General features: G+C 38.8%; 1 protein-coding gene across 4 annotated transcripts in view; it reads left to right on the forward strand.

Annotated features, from left to right (window-relative positions):
• The window catches only part of LOC128566934 (complement C5-like), a 41426-nt gene extending 33790 nt beyond the window's left edge, over positions 1-7636 (forward strand). The window contains exons 18-21 of one of the 4 annotated variants that reach the window (XM_053564079.1): positions 4054-4159; positions 5265-5338; positions 5968-6091; positions 6532-7636. In XM_053564079.1, coding sequence (XP_053420054.1) covers positions 4054-4159; positions 5265-5338; positions 5968-6053 — 266 coding nt within the window. In that variant the 3' untranslated portion in view covers positions 6054-6091; positions 6532-7636. Of the gene's footprint in view, positions 1-4053; positions 4160-5264; positions 5339-5967; positions 6100-6531 lie in introns of those variants that run through there. The other 3 variants (XM_053564070.1, XM_053564063.1, XM_053564086.1) reach the window with 3 other exon arrangements.
• Positions 7637-14025: the final 6389 nt, after the last annotated feature.

A 14025-nucleotide genomic window follows, 5' to 3' on the forward strand; every position in this document is an offset into this window, starting at 1 on the left:
TTAAAGCCAAATCATTCTGCAAACTTGAATGATTATCCTGTGTAAGCTACAACCAATATGCCTTTGATTTATGAAATTCTGTGGTTTGGTGATATTACAAGCATTAAAAATTCAATATGAAACCACACTGACTAAATATAGCTAAAGATTTCTAAATGTAGCATAAAGATAAGCGTACGTATATAAAAGTTGAAATCTTATTTTTGTTTCAACCACAAAATATGTATTCAGAATTTATATAACTCTCATTAAGATTAGGTTATTAAGTATGAGGTGTTGAATTTCCTTAAGTACTAAATTTGACATTGATATAGCTGACATTCACTTTGACACTACTTGTTCTATTTTTATTGTGAAGGTATATCCTCATTCTTTCAAACATACATTTTTGACTTGTGGTTATCTTTCCAAGTTTTTTTAAAGGCAATTTTTGTGAAACCATGGATAAGTCAAAAAATAAATGAATGGGACCTGAGCAAATTAAAAAGCATATTATGAGTAAGACAAAGGGCTAGTGACCAGAATATACAAAAAACTCAAGCAGATTAACAAGAAAAGAGCAAACAACTCCGTCAGTCAATGGGTAAGAGAGAGGAACAGAACCTTTTGCAAGGAGACAGACAAATGGCCAACAGACACTTGAAAAAATGCTCACCATCCCTAATCGTCAGAGAAACGTAAATCACTCTGAGATATCATCTAACACCAGTGAGAATAGCCCACAAAACAAGGTCCCAAAACTGCAGCTGCTGATGGGAGTGCAAAGAGGAGGCTACACTTATTGCACTGTTGGTGGGATTACAAACTAATACAGCCTCTTTTGAAAGAATGGAGAATCCTCAAAGAACTAATAGTAGACCTCCCATTTGATCCTGCAATCTCATTTTTATCTACCCAGAAGAGAAAAAGTCATTTTACCATAAGGACATCTGCACTCAAATATTTATAGCAGCTCAATTCACAATTGCAAAGATGGAAACAACTCAAGTGCCCATTGACCCTTTAATGGATCAAGGAAGTGTGGTATATGTATACCATGGAATACTAGTCAACCATAAAAAAGATGGAGACTTTTGTATTTACCTAGATGGATTTGTAGAACATTCTCCTAAGTAAAAATATCTCAAGGATGGAAAAGCAAGCATCTTATGTACTCAGTTTTAATCTGAAACTAGCAGGCCAACAATTATAGGCCCACAGGAGAGAAAAGCATAATTAAATTCAAGAAGGTGGAAGGAGGGAGGAGTTTCAGTAAGTTCCCCCCTATCGGGTACAGCGTAGGGGTATGTGTCACACTTCCTGGGCAAAGGACACAACTACAACTCAGACTTGGGACTCTACCTTACAAGCACAAATAATGTCACCTAACCATATGTACCTAACCCAAAATTTTTAAAAAATGGGCGGTGCCTGTGGCTTAAAGGAGTAGGGCACCAGCCCCATATGCCAGACCTGGCGGGTTCAAACCCAGCCCCAGCCTAAAACTCCAAGAAAAATAAAAAATAAAAAAAGGAAATACAACTGCTACCAAATACAAAAAAAAAAACAAAAACAGATAATGATGTCAGTTTGGTGGTCCAGCACTGGTATTATCCCCTACAACTTTATGAAACCTGGTCATTTGATTACAGTGGATGTCTATTGCAATTAACTAGATGCAAGAACGAGGATGCTTGCTGAAATTGGTCAAGAGAGACAGCCCAGTCCTCTTGCAAGACAACACTCGACTGTGTCACACAAACAATGCTGCGCATACTACAGAAGCTGGACTTGGTGCAAGGTCCGGTGAATATGGTGGATGATAGAGCTTCCAAGTGACTACCACTTCTTCCAGCTTTGGACTATTTTTTGCAAGGAAAAGCATTCAATTATCAACAAGCTGTCGAAAATGCCTTTTTTGATTCATTGCCAGGCTTCTTCACTGCTGGCATACACAAGTTACTGTTAAGATGGCAAAACTGTGTCAATAGTTTAGGCATATGCTTAGATTAATTGTACTGCTTCTTGTTTGAGATATAATAAGCTAAACTTTTGATTCACAATCGGACATTTCATATTTTGTGACCTAATATATTTTCAGAAATTTTTAGATTTTCCTTTCACTTATATATAGTCTTTAACAAAACAACAGGACGATAGCTCCTGTTTGTGTACCAACATGCAACACATAACGACATTTCAGACAATGACAGACTGCATATATGACAGTGCTTCCATGAGAATATAATACCATATTATTGCCATACCTTTTCTATGTTTCAATACACAAGTATTGTTTTACGGTTTCCTACAGAGTTTAGTACAGTAACATGCAGCACAGATTTGTACCCTAGAAGCAATATGCTGTACCCTGTAGTCTAGGTATGTAGTAGTCTATACCGTCTAGGTTTGTGTGAGTGCACTGTACCATGTTCACACCACTGGGAAATCGCCTAATGATGATGCATTTCTCAGAATGTATCCCCATGGTTAAGCAACACATGAGTATATATGTTATATACTCATGTATAATATGTATAATATATATAACAACATGGTTTTGGTACGTGGCCAATTTTATGTTTGTAGAAATATATTCATTGAGAAGAACAATGTTTAAAATACACCGTTGAGCAAAACAATCAGAGTACAAATTTAGATGGTTTTCCAATTTTTGCTCATTACATGAAACATTGTAATAAACAATCCAGTACATTTATTTTTTTATTTCCCAAACTTATTTGGCTTCAGCTACATGGAAGTCACTCTCTGCAGCCCTCTCCTCCCTGGCATCCTACTTCTCATTCTAGGCAGCTCAACCTCCCAAAACTCCATCTGTGTTGCCACAAACCTTCAATACCACCAGGCTCCACGTGGGTTCCTCTCCCTGCCCTAGCCTGCAGGTTGCCTGTAGGCAGTAAATTGGGGCAATTTTAAGGTTCACCTAATCTATTTCCCTTCTCTCATGGATCACAGTCCTGTGCTGTTTATGTTCCAATATCTAAAATTACATCCTTAAATATTGTGTATCTAATTTTTAGATTATGTTATCTAATTTTTTAAGATAAAAGAGTAAATCTAGTCCCTTTTAGTACATCTTCGATGGAAGTAAAACTTATATTCATTTCTATTAAAGTAAATATGAATAAATTACAGAGTTAAAGGAGAAGAATTACACAAACCTCCCTATTTTCTAATATAAACACAACTATTGGCCAGGCGCAGTGGCTCACGCCTATATTCTTAGCACTCTGGGAAGCCCAGGTGGGTGGATTGCTTGAGTTCAGGACTTTGAGACCAGCCTGAACAAGAGTAAGACCCTGTATCTACTAAAAATAGAAAACTAGCTGGGCTTCATGGCTGGTACCCGTAGGCTAGGGAGGCTAAGGCAGGAGGATTGCTTAAGCCCAAGAGATTGAGGTTGCTGTGAGCTGTGACACCATGGCCTTCTACCAAGGGCAACAGAGTAAGACTCTGAATTGGGGATAAAAACAAAACCAAAACAAAAAGCTATTAAAATTATAGAAGTACAAATAACTTTATAGACTGATCAGTATCTTATATAATCTCAGCAATATTAAACATTTAATAATTTAGGAGACAAAAGATACTTGCATTCTATTAGTGGAGAAATAATTCTAAGGTCTCTATAGTTCTATTTCATTTTATTCATTTATTTATTTATTTATTTATTTATTTTGAGACAGAATCTCACTATGTCGCCCTGGTAGAGTGCTGTGGAGTCCCAACTCATACCAACCTCAAATTGCTTGGGCGCAACCGATTCTCTTGCCTCAGCCGGGACTACAAGCACCCGCCACAATGCCTGGCTATTTTTTGTTGCACTTGTCATTGTTGGTTAGCTGGCCTGAGCTGGGTTTGAACCCGCCAACTTCAGTGTATATGGCTGGCACCATAACCACTGTGCTACAGGCACCAAGCTTCTATAGTTCTATTTTAAAAGCATTAAACAAAATTTTTCATTGGTCTTTCAGAAAATACTTGAATTATAGACTAATGGCAATATTTTAAAATTTAGCTATAAGAATTTATATTGTTTTTCCATAATGGCAGATATTTCTCACCAGTATAAGAAGACCCTGTTACCAGTAAGTAAGCCAGAAATTCGAAGCTATTTTCCAGAAAGCTGGTTATGGGAAGTTCATCATGTTCCCAAAAGGTATCATACTTCTATCATGTTTGAAAGAGATGTGAATAATGCAAATATTATGGCTAAAAGTCTGGGAACTACTCATTTCCCAATAGCTTATTTAAGAGTTAAGATGATCCTACCACTTGCTCAAATTTTGTTTTGTTTTGCTTAGTCTTTTTTTTTTTTAATGCACTTTGCTCTGGTTATTAGCTCCAGGCCACTAACTATTGGTGTTCCTGTTAAATCTCATTTCACTTCATTATGCATTTGCTGCACACAGCTATGTGCTATAAACCATATTAAGCAGCTTCTTTGATCCTAAAGTATCTGTGCTATAAAACAAACATGGGGGGCGGCGCCTGTGGCTGAAAGGAGTAGGGCGCTGGCCCCATATGCTGGAGGTGGCAGGTTTAAACCCAGCCCCAGCCAAAACTGCAAAAAACAAAATCAAAAACAAAAAAACAAACAAACATTGATAAACAAGAAGACTTTTTTCTTGTTAAAGTTCCTTATTCAACACAGTTTTATGACATGTCTCCTCTGTACCAGGCATGAAAACGGAGATGAACAATGCTAAGTCCCCAAGCTTCCTTCTTCCTACATGTGCTCTAAGTGCGTTTCCTATGAGAAGTCAAGGAATGAGTCCACAGGCCTGCAGTCGTCCTCTTATGTCTCCTTGTCACTACCCTTGTTCCCTCTCATTCTTTCTCCACACTGTTGTGTATCATCCAACATTGCCCATTAGCTAGCACTTCTGCTGGTAAAGCTTTCCCCCACTGTCTCCCATCTTAACAGTGACTGTATTAATTACCCCTCCCAATTAACCCTGCTGCAGGTATCACATAGTATTATAATGGCTCTTTCATACTCTTTGATTTTGCAATGTTTCAAAGGCATCTTTCTGAACTTGAATTCTCATCACACAGGTGCAATGTTCAAAATCATGGAATATGTAGGAGAGTTACTGAATATATTTTTCTTGATAAGAATTTATTTAAAACCTGATATAATTTTGTGTTGTGATTTTTTTTTTCTTTCTTCTTAAGTAGTATGAAGCAAAATTTCTGTTAATGATTGCCTCTGTCAAGTTGGGTTTCCACTGTATTTTGAATGTCAACATTTTAACTTCCAGAAGCCAGCTGCAATTTATGCTACCTGATGTTCTAACTACCTGGGAAATACAAAGTGTTGGCATTTCGGATAAAGGCAAGTAGCTAGTCTGATATATATAGATAAGGAACAGTTTGTTCATTGTAATATAGCCATCATTTTATTGACAATTGACCTAAGACTTTGATAGTAGCATATTTTATACTCTCAAGTGGAATATAGGATAAAAAATATCTGTCTCTGAACATATTTTGCTGATTTAATATTTTTGTAATCCAGCACTTTGAGAGCAGTGATTTCAGGGCCCCAAGTTCCTAAAACCATCCTGATTTTCTGGAAACTTAAGGGGATGAAAACAGGATCTGTTGTTGAATTCTTTCCTGGATTATGTATAACAGTGAATATCAGAACCATTTGTAAATTATTTTTAGGAGCATTTATGTGATTTTTCACAATTCAATATTTTCATCCATTAAATGTGTTCCTTAATAATTAATGACCTTCATGCTGGGTTGAAAAATGGGATTGGGATAAAAACCTAAATAAGTTTAGGACTACAAAACTAACAACAATAATGTGTGCAGAGGTTGTAAAAAAAAATACAATAAATTGAGAGAAGATAAAGTTCTCTGGTAACTCCCTTGCTTCATGGGAACAGAAGTGTTTCCTATTTGGAATGTTTTTAGATTTTGGAATATGCCAATGTCTGTTGTCACCTCTTATAGGTCTGTGTGTTGCTGATGTGCTGCAGTTGCAGGTATCTAAAGACCGCTTCCTGGGCATAAATGACAATGCCACAAGAGTTGATTAGAAGGGATGCTTTCTAACATCAAAAGTCCAGAGAAGTGTGTAAGTAGGTAAATGCATGCTATTAGAATGAATGGTTGCGAAATCTCATGATAAAGTCACTGCACACAATTTGCTTGTCTTTAATGCACAAAGCATCTAAGAGGAAGAGGGTTGGGTGAGAGTCTGGCAAGATGTGAAAGACTCTCTTTTGAATTCTAATGTAGCACTGAATGACGCTGAATGAAGGTTAGGTGAGAGTGAGGTCATATTTTAGAGGAATTACGGGAGATGAGACAAGTTTTCCCTAGGTAAATTCATAAAAACAGGGAGCAGGTTGGTGGTGTTAGGTGCTGGGGATGGGGGCAATGGAGAGCAACTGCTATTGGGGCTCAGAAAATGGTACCTCAAATATGGGACTTCAACACGGGGAACTGAAGAAGTCTCAAGGGCTTTTGACCCTTTCTTCTTCTCTTCCTATCTATCTTCTGTCTCTCCCAAAGCACAGGATGAATCTGCCCAAAGTCTAGACCTGCTAAAGAAGAAAACAATTACCTCTGGTCCCTTCCCTGATTTTTCATTAACTGAATTCATATTACAGGAGGAAAAACTGGAGTCTATCGACACACCTGGACAGACTTTTGTCAAAACCATTATCTGCCTCTGCAGGTCCAACAGACTTTGTCCCAGGCCATTGTATGTTTTTCAAGCCCATTGAATTCCCCTACAAATAATTTACTACCCCCTCTAAAATCATCCACACTTCCCCATCTCCCTTTCTCCTAAGAAAGAGGATATGTAGCTATTTGTAGCCTATTGTAGGATGGAGTGTCCTTATGTGATTCTCTTCAGTGCACATAAATAAATTTGTATGTCTTTTTTTCATCTGTCTTTTGTCAGTTGGTTTTTAGCGAACCTTCAGAGGGCACAGGGAAAGGTTAATAATACTGCTTAAGGGGACAAGAAGTGACAAGAAGCAAAAAGAATGAAAAGCTACAAAATAATTTCCAAACACAGACATAGTCCCCTAATGTCATTGTCAATATATAAACTTCCTTTTCACTACAACTGAGGATCATTTTGTAATAGCAAGGTCTGCTTCACCAAACCTGACCTTGCACCTAGACCACTACCAACTGACCTCTGGTACTTTTCCTTCCATTTACTGTCTGCATGGTGGGGCCGGCTTATCCCTTGCCAACACTGATGGCCAGAGAAAGCGTCTTTTGTCAGAAAGTTGACTTTTTATAAGATCAAGATCTTAAAAAAATTCTATATATTTCTTTATGAATTCTACATTTTATCTAAAGAGAATACTCAGTATTGCCCTCCTCAAATAAAACCGTAATGGTTTTGCTAGTGTTCAACTTTATGTTTCTAAGCTTTTGATCCTCAGTATGCCTGAATTTCAAATGCAAAATAGGAAAATACTATGTCAGACACTGCTAACTAAACCAGCATTCCTTCTTTCTTTCCTTTTTATTATCAAAACCTGAGTTTTTGCTGGCCACATTGCCACCCTTGTACTTGGGTGCAGCTGAGTTCCGAGTCTCCCAAAGAAATGGGACTTCCAGGAAGGATAGACGTGACCCAATGGGGAGGTATCTCTTTTTTTCTCCCTTTTCATATCCCTTAACTCAGAAACAATGAAGAAAAAATGAAACCTAGGTGCTAGGATAGTGGAATAAAAAGGTAATATCCCTTCCTCTGATGATATATTGATCTACTGTTCTAGACCTTGATTGCCCACCGCTAGATTTCTTTTACATGAGAGAGAAATAGATATTTATCTCATTTAAGCAACAGTTATTATGGTTGTCTATTATGTACCTATAAAGTGAAATCTAATTTTGATCAATATAAACTGATTTTTATGTCTCTATTTGTTCTAGCAATAAAACATGAGAGCAGGAGCTTATCGGCTACATTTGATTTGCTACTCTCAATCCCAGCTTCATTTGATCTTTCCAACTTTTACCTTGGTCGTGCTTTCTCCACCCACCTCCCTTAAATATTGTCTCGTATTCATTTTCTTTAACTACATAACCGATTTTTCAACCTATACTTGTAAAAAAATTTAGGCAATACTTCTATATGTAGAGTATATGTATTTTCTTTCCCATTAGGAAGCATTCCTGCTTCCCTGGATGGGAAGAATGCCAACCAATAGAAATCCAGGTCGCCAAAGAGCCAGCTGAGCCAAGGATCAACTGTTGAATGTCCACCTCATGACTACACCAAATGTACGAGCTGGCGTGTAGACCAGCTTTATCAACAGGCTTTTTGGCATCATTGATAGAAATGTTCTTATGTGATTTTTCAGTTAATGCTAATTTAAATTTAACTCTATTTAAAATTGAATTTGATAGGCCGGGTGTGGTGGCTCACACCTGTAATCCTAGCATTCTGGGAGGCAGAGGCAGGGGAATGCTTGAGCTCAGGAATTGGAGACCAGCCTGAGCAAGAGTGAGACCCCATCTCTATAGTCCCAGCTATTTGGGAGACTGAGGCAAGAAGATTGCTTGAAACCAGGAGTTTAAGGTTGCTGTGAGCTATAATGCCACAGGACTCTAACTAGGGCAACTAAGTCTCTGTCTCAAAAGAAAAAAGAACTGAAGGAGCTGGGATAGGTCAGGCTGTAATCACTTGAGGCTGGGAGTTTGACACCAGCCTGGGCAACATAGACCCTATCTCTACAAAATCTTTTTTTAAATTAAAAATAAGGGCTCAGTGCTCGTAGCACAATGGTTATGGCGCCAGCCATATACACAGAGGCTGGCGGGTTCGAACCTGGCCCAGGCCAGCTAAACAGCAATGACACCTGCAGCAAAAAATAGCCAGGCATTGTGGCAGGCACCTGTAATCCCAGCTACTTGGGAGACTGAGGCAGGAGAATTGCCTAATTAAGCCCAAGAGTTTGAGGTTGCTGTGAATTGTGACTCCACGTCACTTTAGCAAGGTCAACATAGTGAGACTCTATCTCAACAAAAAAATTAATAAATAGAAAAGAAATTAAATTAAAAATAAGAGCCATAAGGAAGTATGACAGCTATGTGTCAATATATAAAGCATAAGAAGACAGCAGTTATAAATAAGAACCAAGGACAAATTCTGTAGTTGAAAACTGTAATAACTGAAATGAAAAAATCAGTAGGGGCACTCAACAGCAGAAGCAGGCAGAAGAAAGAATCAACAAACCTGAAGATAAGTCAATTGAGAGTATCCAGTCTGAAGACCAGAAAGAAAAAAGAATTAAGAAAAATGAGCAGAGCCTCCCTACACCATCTGGCACACCATCAAACATAGCAATAGACACATAAAGGGAGACTTCTGGTACACCAACTAGCACACCAACGCCTGCACAAAGAAGGAGAGGAGAGGGAGAAAAGGGCAGAAAAAAATTTTAGGTCATAATGGTCAAAACTTTCAAATGTGATGAAAAACATTAAGCTACATATATAAAAAAAAAACAAAACCTGAAGGAACTCCAAGCACAATAAACACAAAGAGAGTCACACCTGAGTACCTCAAAGCCAAAGAGAGAATCTTGAAACTAGCATGAGAGAACACTACATCATGGTACGAGGGATCATCAGTTAAAGTAACATCTGATTTCTCACCAGCAACCCTGGAGGCCACAAAGTAGTAGGATGATATATTCAAAGTACTGAAAGAAAAAGACTATCAACCAAATATTCTACATAATACCATCACTGTGGTGATAAGGATTCAATGTATACATTTGGAGGGGATGCAGCCATCCAGACCAACCATCACAGATCCCAAGGGCAGCAGTTCAGTGTTACCTGTTCCTGTCTCTTCAAAATCCCTCATCTTGACATTCTTTGATCACTTTGCCAATGCCTTGCCCTATGTTACTAGGGGCATCTCTGATGATATGTTAAGAGATTATCTTTGGAGTCAGATATGAATTTGCTCCTGACTTAGCTAGTCCAGACGTGGCTGCATGGGCACACAGACTGCGCAGTTGCCCAAGACTTCACACCCAGAAGAAGCACATCACACTTGGCTTGAAGCTCTGTTGTGGCTGTCTTGAAGTTATTAGTAGATTTATCTTCCACTTAGTAGTAGTTTTATAAGTGAAGTAGTTTTATAAGTTTTATCAGTAAGCAAAGATTAAGAATGTTGGTAGAACATACACTTATCAAAAAGTAAAATAAAAACAGCTGAGTTTCATGCATTGTTTCATCATTCTAGGAAGAATAGAATGTACATGCATGTGTGAGCTATGAAATACAAATTGTGTCCTTTTGACAATTCCACACATAACTCTTCTTACAGAGTAGAATCTCCATACTTAACCACCTCTCTACAGTAACCACCTCCTTAAGTTAACCAAATTTTCACAGACTGAACATGCACCACATGTACGTATGAGTACAGGGGACCTAGTTCCTTAGGTGACCACTTCTGTATGTTGAGAAGTTTGTCACAGTCCCTTGGGGGTCAACTTACAAAGGTTCTACTATATTTGTATTTTAAACCGGCCTAGCACAAAATCAAGATAAATGGTAGCATTTATGCCAATAATTTGAAAATTTAATTTTCTTTTATTGACAAAGATATTAAATAGCTAATAAAACACCACAACAAGTTGTGGAAAGACTATGGAAGAAAGGGAAAGGCTTTATATTTTAACACATTAACAGCACTTTTTTCCCATTGTTTTTGAACAAGGGATTCCACATTTTCTTCTTTAATTAGACCCCTCGATGTATATAAGTGCTCAGTATTACTTCTTTCTATGCAATTCCAGGCTTTTTAAAAAACAAACAAACAAACAAACCCTTCCTGATCATGAGATTCTTTTGTTTATAAAATGGGCATAATGCCAAACAATGCCAACCAACAAGTGGCTTATACTACTGGGCAATTATTTTGTTAATTTAATGTTCTCTCTCTGGCATTAATGGAGATACACAGAAAGCATTCAGTTGGCAGGGGAGGGGAAATAGATTAAATGTTTGAGAGGGCTGACAGTTATTTTGGAAGAATAAAACATACATTGAAAGGTTTGTGATGTCTGACTCTAAGAAGAAAACAACGTTGTGTCTTCATTTAAAAAATGTTTCAGGCAGAAAGAACTAGAAAGGCAAGAGAGAGAAGATGCTAGAAAGAGCAGTCCTAAGAACTCCATACATGTTTATATGATTTTCAGTGCTACAGTACTCACCCTGCAGCATTCCTGTGAAGAAGCAGAAACAGGCATCGTTATCTTCAGAAAGTGAAGTAGCTAGTTCTCAGAGGAGATGTAAGATGGAAAGCCAGAGTCTACCTCAGGAAGGTGTCCCCCAGGCACTGGCTATATCATCACAAATTATTCCAGTGTTGGGGGAGACGCTATTAAGCTACTTTGAGCACTTTCAAAGTAGGCTCTTGAAGCTACAGTTCTTTAATAACTTAAAGTACACTCGCAAATTAAACTGTTGACCAAGAAGCAAGTGTGCATTAGTGGCATGAGTGAATTTCATGAAAGCTATATTTTGAGAAACACAACTGTTCTAGTGTAACGTTAACTTCTGCTATGTAAAAAATTTCCCCCAAACTTAGTGGCTTAAGATAGCAATAAACATGAATTACCTGCATGGTTCCCGTGGGTAGGAATTCAGGAACAGCTTAGCTGGGTAATTTTGAGTTTTCTCAGGAGGTTGCAGTCAAGACGTTAGCTGGGCTACAGCCAGCCAGAGGCACAACTGGGCCTGGAGGATTCACTTCACACAGCTATTTCCATGCATTAGAAGTAGATGAAGGAACTCATGTTGAGCAACAAGATTGTCTGAAATGACATTGGTCAGTGGAACCAAAGAGAGGATAAATGATCTGAACTTGTTTCATTAGAAGTCTAGGGTAGGGTATAGACAGAACAGTTCAAGTGAAGTTACAAAACTGTGAGAGATAAAGGGAGGGGGGCACCTTCTCCTTTTACTTTGTTCCCTTTTGGTTTCCCGGAAGATAATAAGCTAAATTGCATCCCATCATTAACCCTTGATTTTCAATTTTGGCCTCTTTGCTACTCCCTAGGCTGAATGCCCTCCTTTTCTGTCATTGATTAAGACCTGAGGTGGCCTTTTGGGACATACTATTGCAGCCCTGTCTTCTGATGACTTTCAGGAAGAGTTTCAGTAACAGCTTTCATCTTTATCTTTCCTCAGTTACCGTTTGAGATTTACATATGAATTTATCCACAGTGGATTTGAACTGCAGTGTTGCCTTAGACCGTGGTTTTCCCAGTGGTTCTATGGCTGTTCTCATATCTGACCTTATCAGCTTGTCTCCCCAGTCTGTCACCTGGCTGGTTGTCACTTAGCCAGTCTTGTTCCAGCACCTAGTGAAGAAGGGAGAACCAGACATAAGTGAGAGCATTCTTAACTTATGTCACCTTTATCCCCACCTCATACCTTTGAACCTTTTCCTAGAATGCACAATAATATGTAGGTAAGACATTGGTGCTTTAAGTTGGTGGTTTTTAAACCATATGTCTAGGGAGCCCAGGATTCCCCTGAAGCTGTTATGGGGAGAGCTAAGGACCACCGACTCAAATTAGAATTTCAAAACCCGGGGCTGTCTCAGCAAAGTCTAAAGCAGACTAAGTGAGAGAGCATGGAGGGGTCTGAAGTTGGGGTTTTTCTAGTCTGAAAGTTGGCAACGAGCCAAAATGGTGGACTGAAAGCAATTAGAAGCAAAAAGAAAGTTGGCAAAAGAAGCGAAAAGCAAGCATGGGGTCATGATGACCCCTTTTACAGAAGCAAACCTTGCAATTTAGCAGTTTAGCCAATAGTAACATAAAGGGCAGTTAGATAACAATAAAGTAACATAATGCAGATCTAGCAACTAATGGAAAAATAAAACAATTTGTCACAGCACTTAGCTCATTAACTCTCATGATGACAGTTCTTGGCCCATCCGTTCTTATCTTGTCCTGTTCCGGCCCGATCTGGACCTATTTAAGAGTAATGGTACTTGGTATTATTTCATTTACCACTTTTTCCCCGTCCTCCTACCTGGGGGTTTGGGGTGGTGGGGTGGTGTGAGGCCATTGTGAGGCTGCCTGCATCCATCTTATGGGAGTGATGAGGCAGCTGGCACCCAAGAGGCTGCTGGCATCCATCTCAGAGCCACCTCAAGGGCCACCTATGGGTACACATAGGAGAGAATGGTCAGAGAAACATAATTTCCACATAAGTATACAATTTGTACTCTCAATATTTCCATTACCCTGTTGTTATGGAGAAGCACTAAATAGACTCTGAGTATGCTGCCCTACAGGCCAGTAGCTGTAATCCTTATGTTACCCATATTTCTGAACACAAATTGAGGATATAAGTAGGTATTAAATAGTATTTGGCTGACAGTTTCTGCCTTCTCTATCAAACCCCAGTCCTGATTCCTCCCAGACAGATCTGATCACAAAACTTGTGTTTGGAAATCTGTTTATCTGGAGACATTTTCGCAGCCATAATTTTCCTCCTTTCCTATTCTGGTTTCCTGTTACAGATACCTACACGCGTGTACATATGCTTTTTTCTTATTACAGCCAATATCAAAAGTGGCAACATGACACCCATGACTGCTGAAGATATGACCCTGCCATTAATGTTGAATTTTGAGGCAACTCATGTTGCACAGAGGTGACTGTGCCCTGTCAGCTATGGGAGCAGTCTCCTGACAGTACCAAAGGTGCGGTTACCAAAGCTTCCAATACCTTCACAATCCACATCCTGGAGAGTTACTGAAGTAACTCTTTCTGAGTCTCTTTTGGCCCTTTATTTCAGCCCTTTCTCAAAGGATTAAAGCATGAGACTATGGGCTTGCGTCAAATAGCAGTTTGAGGGACAGATGTTCTATTTTACTCAGAATCACACACCTGCCTCACACCACCCTACTGCTCTTGAACAAAACTTACATGATCCTCATGCCTCAGTTTAGAATAATTTAATTCTGAGGAGACACTTCTGTTTCTCCAGACTTGGAACAGG

This window comes from Nycticebus coucang, chromosome 2, assembly GCF_027406575.1.
Source record: "Nycticebus coucang isolate mNycCou1 chromosome 2, mNycCou1.pri, whole genome shotgun sequence".
NCBI classification, from domain to species: domain Eukaryota; kingdom Metazoa; phylum Chordata; class Mammalia; order Primates; family Lorisidae; genus Nycticebus; species Nycticebus coucang.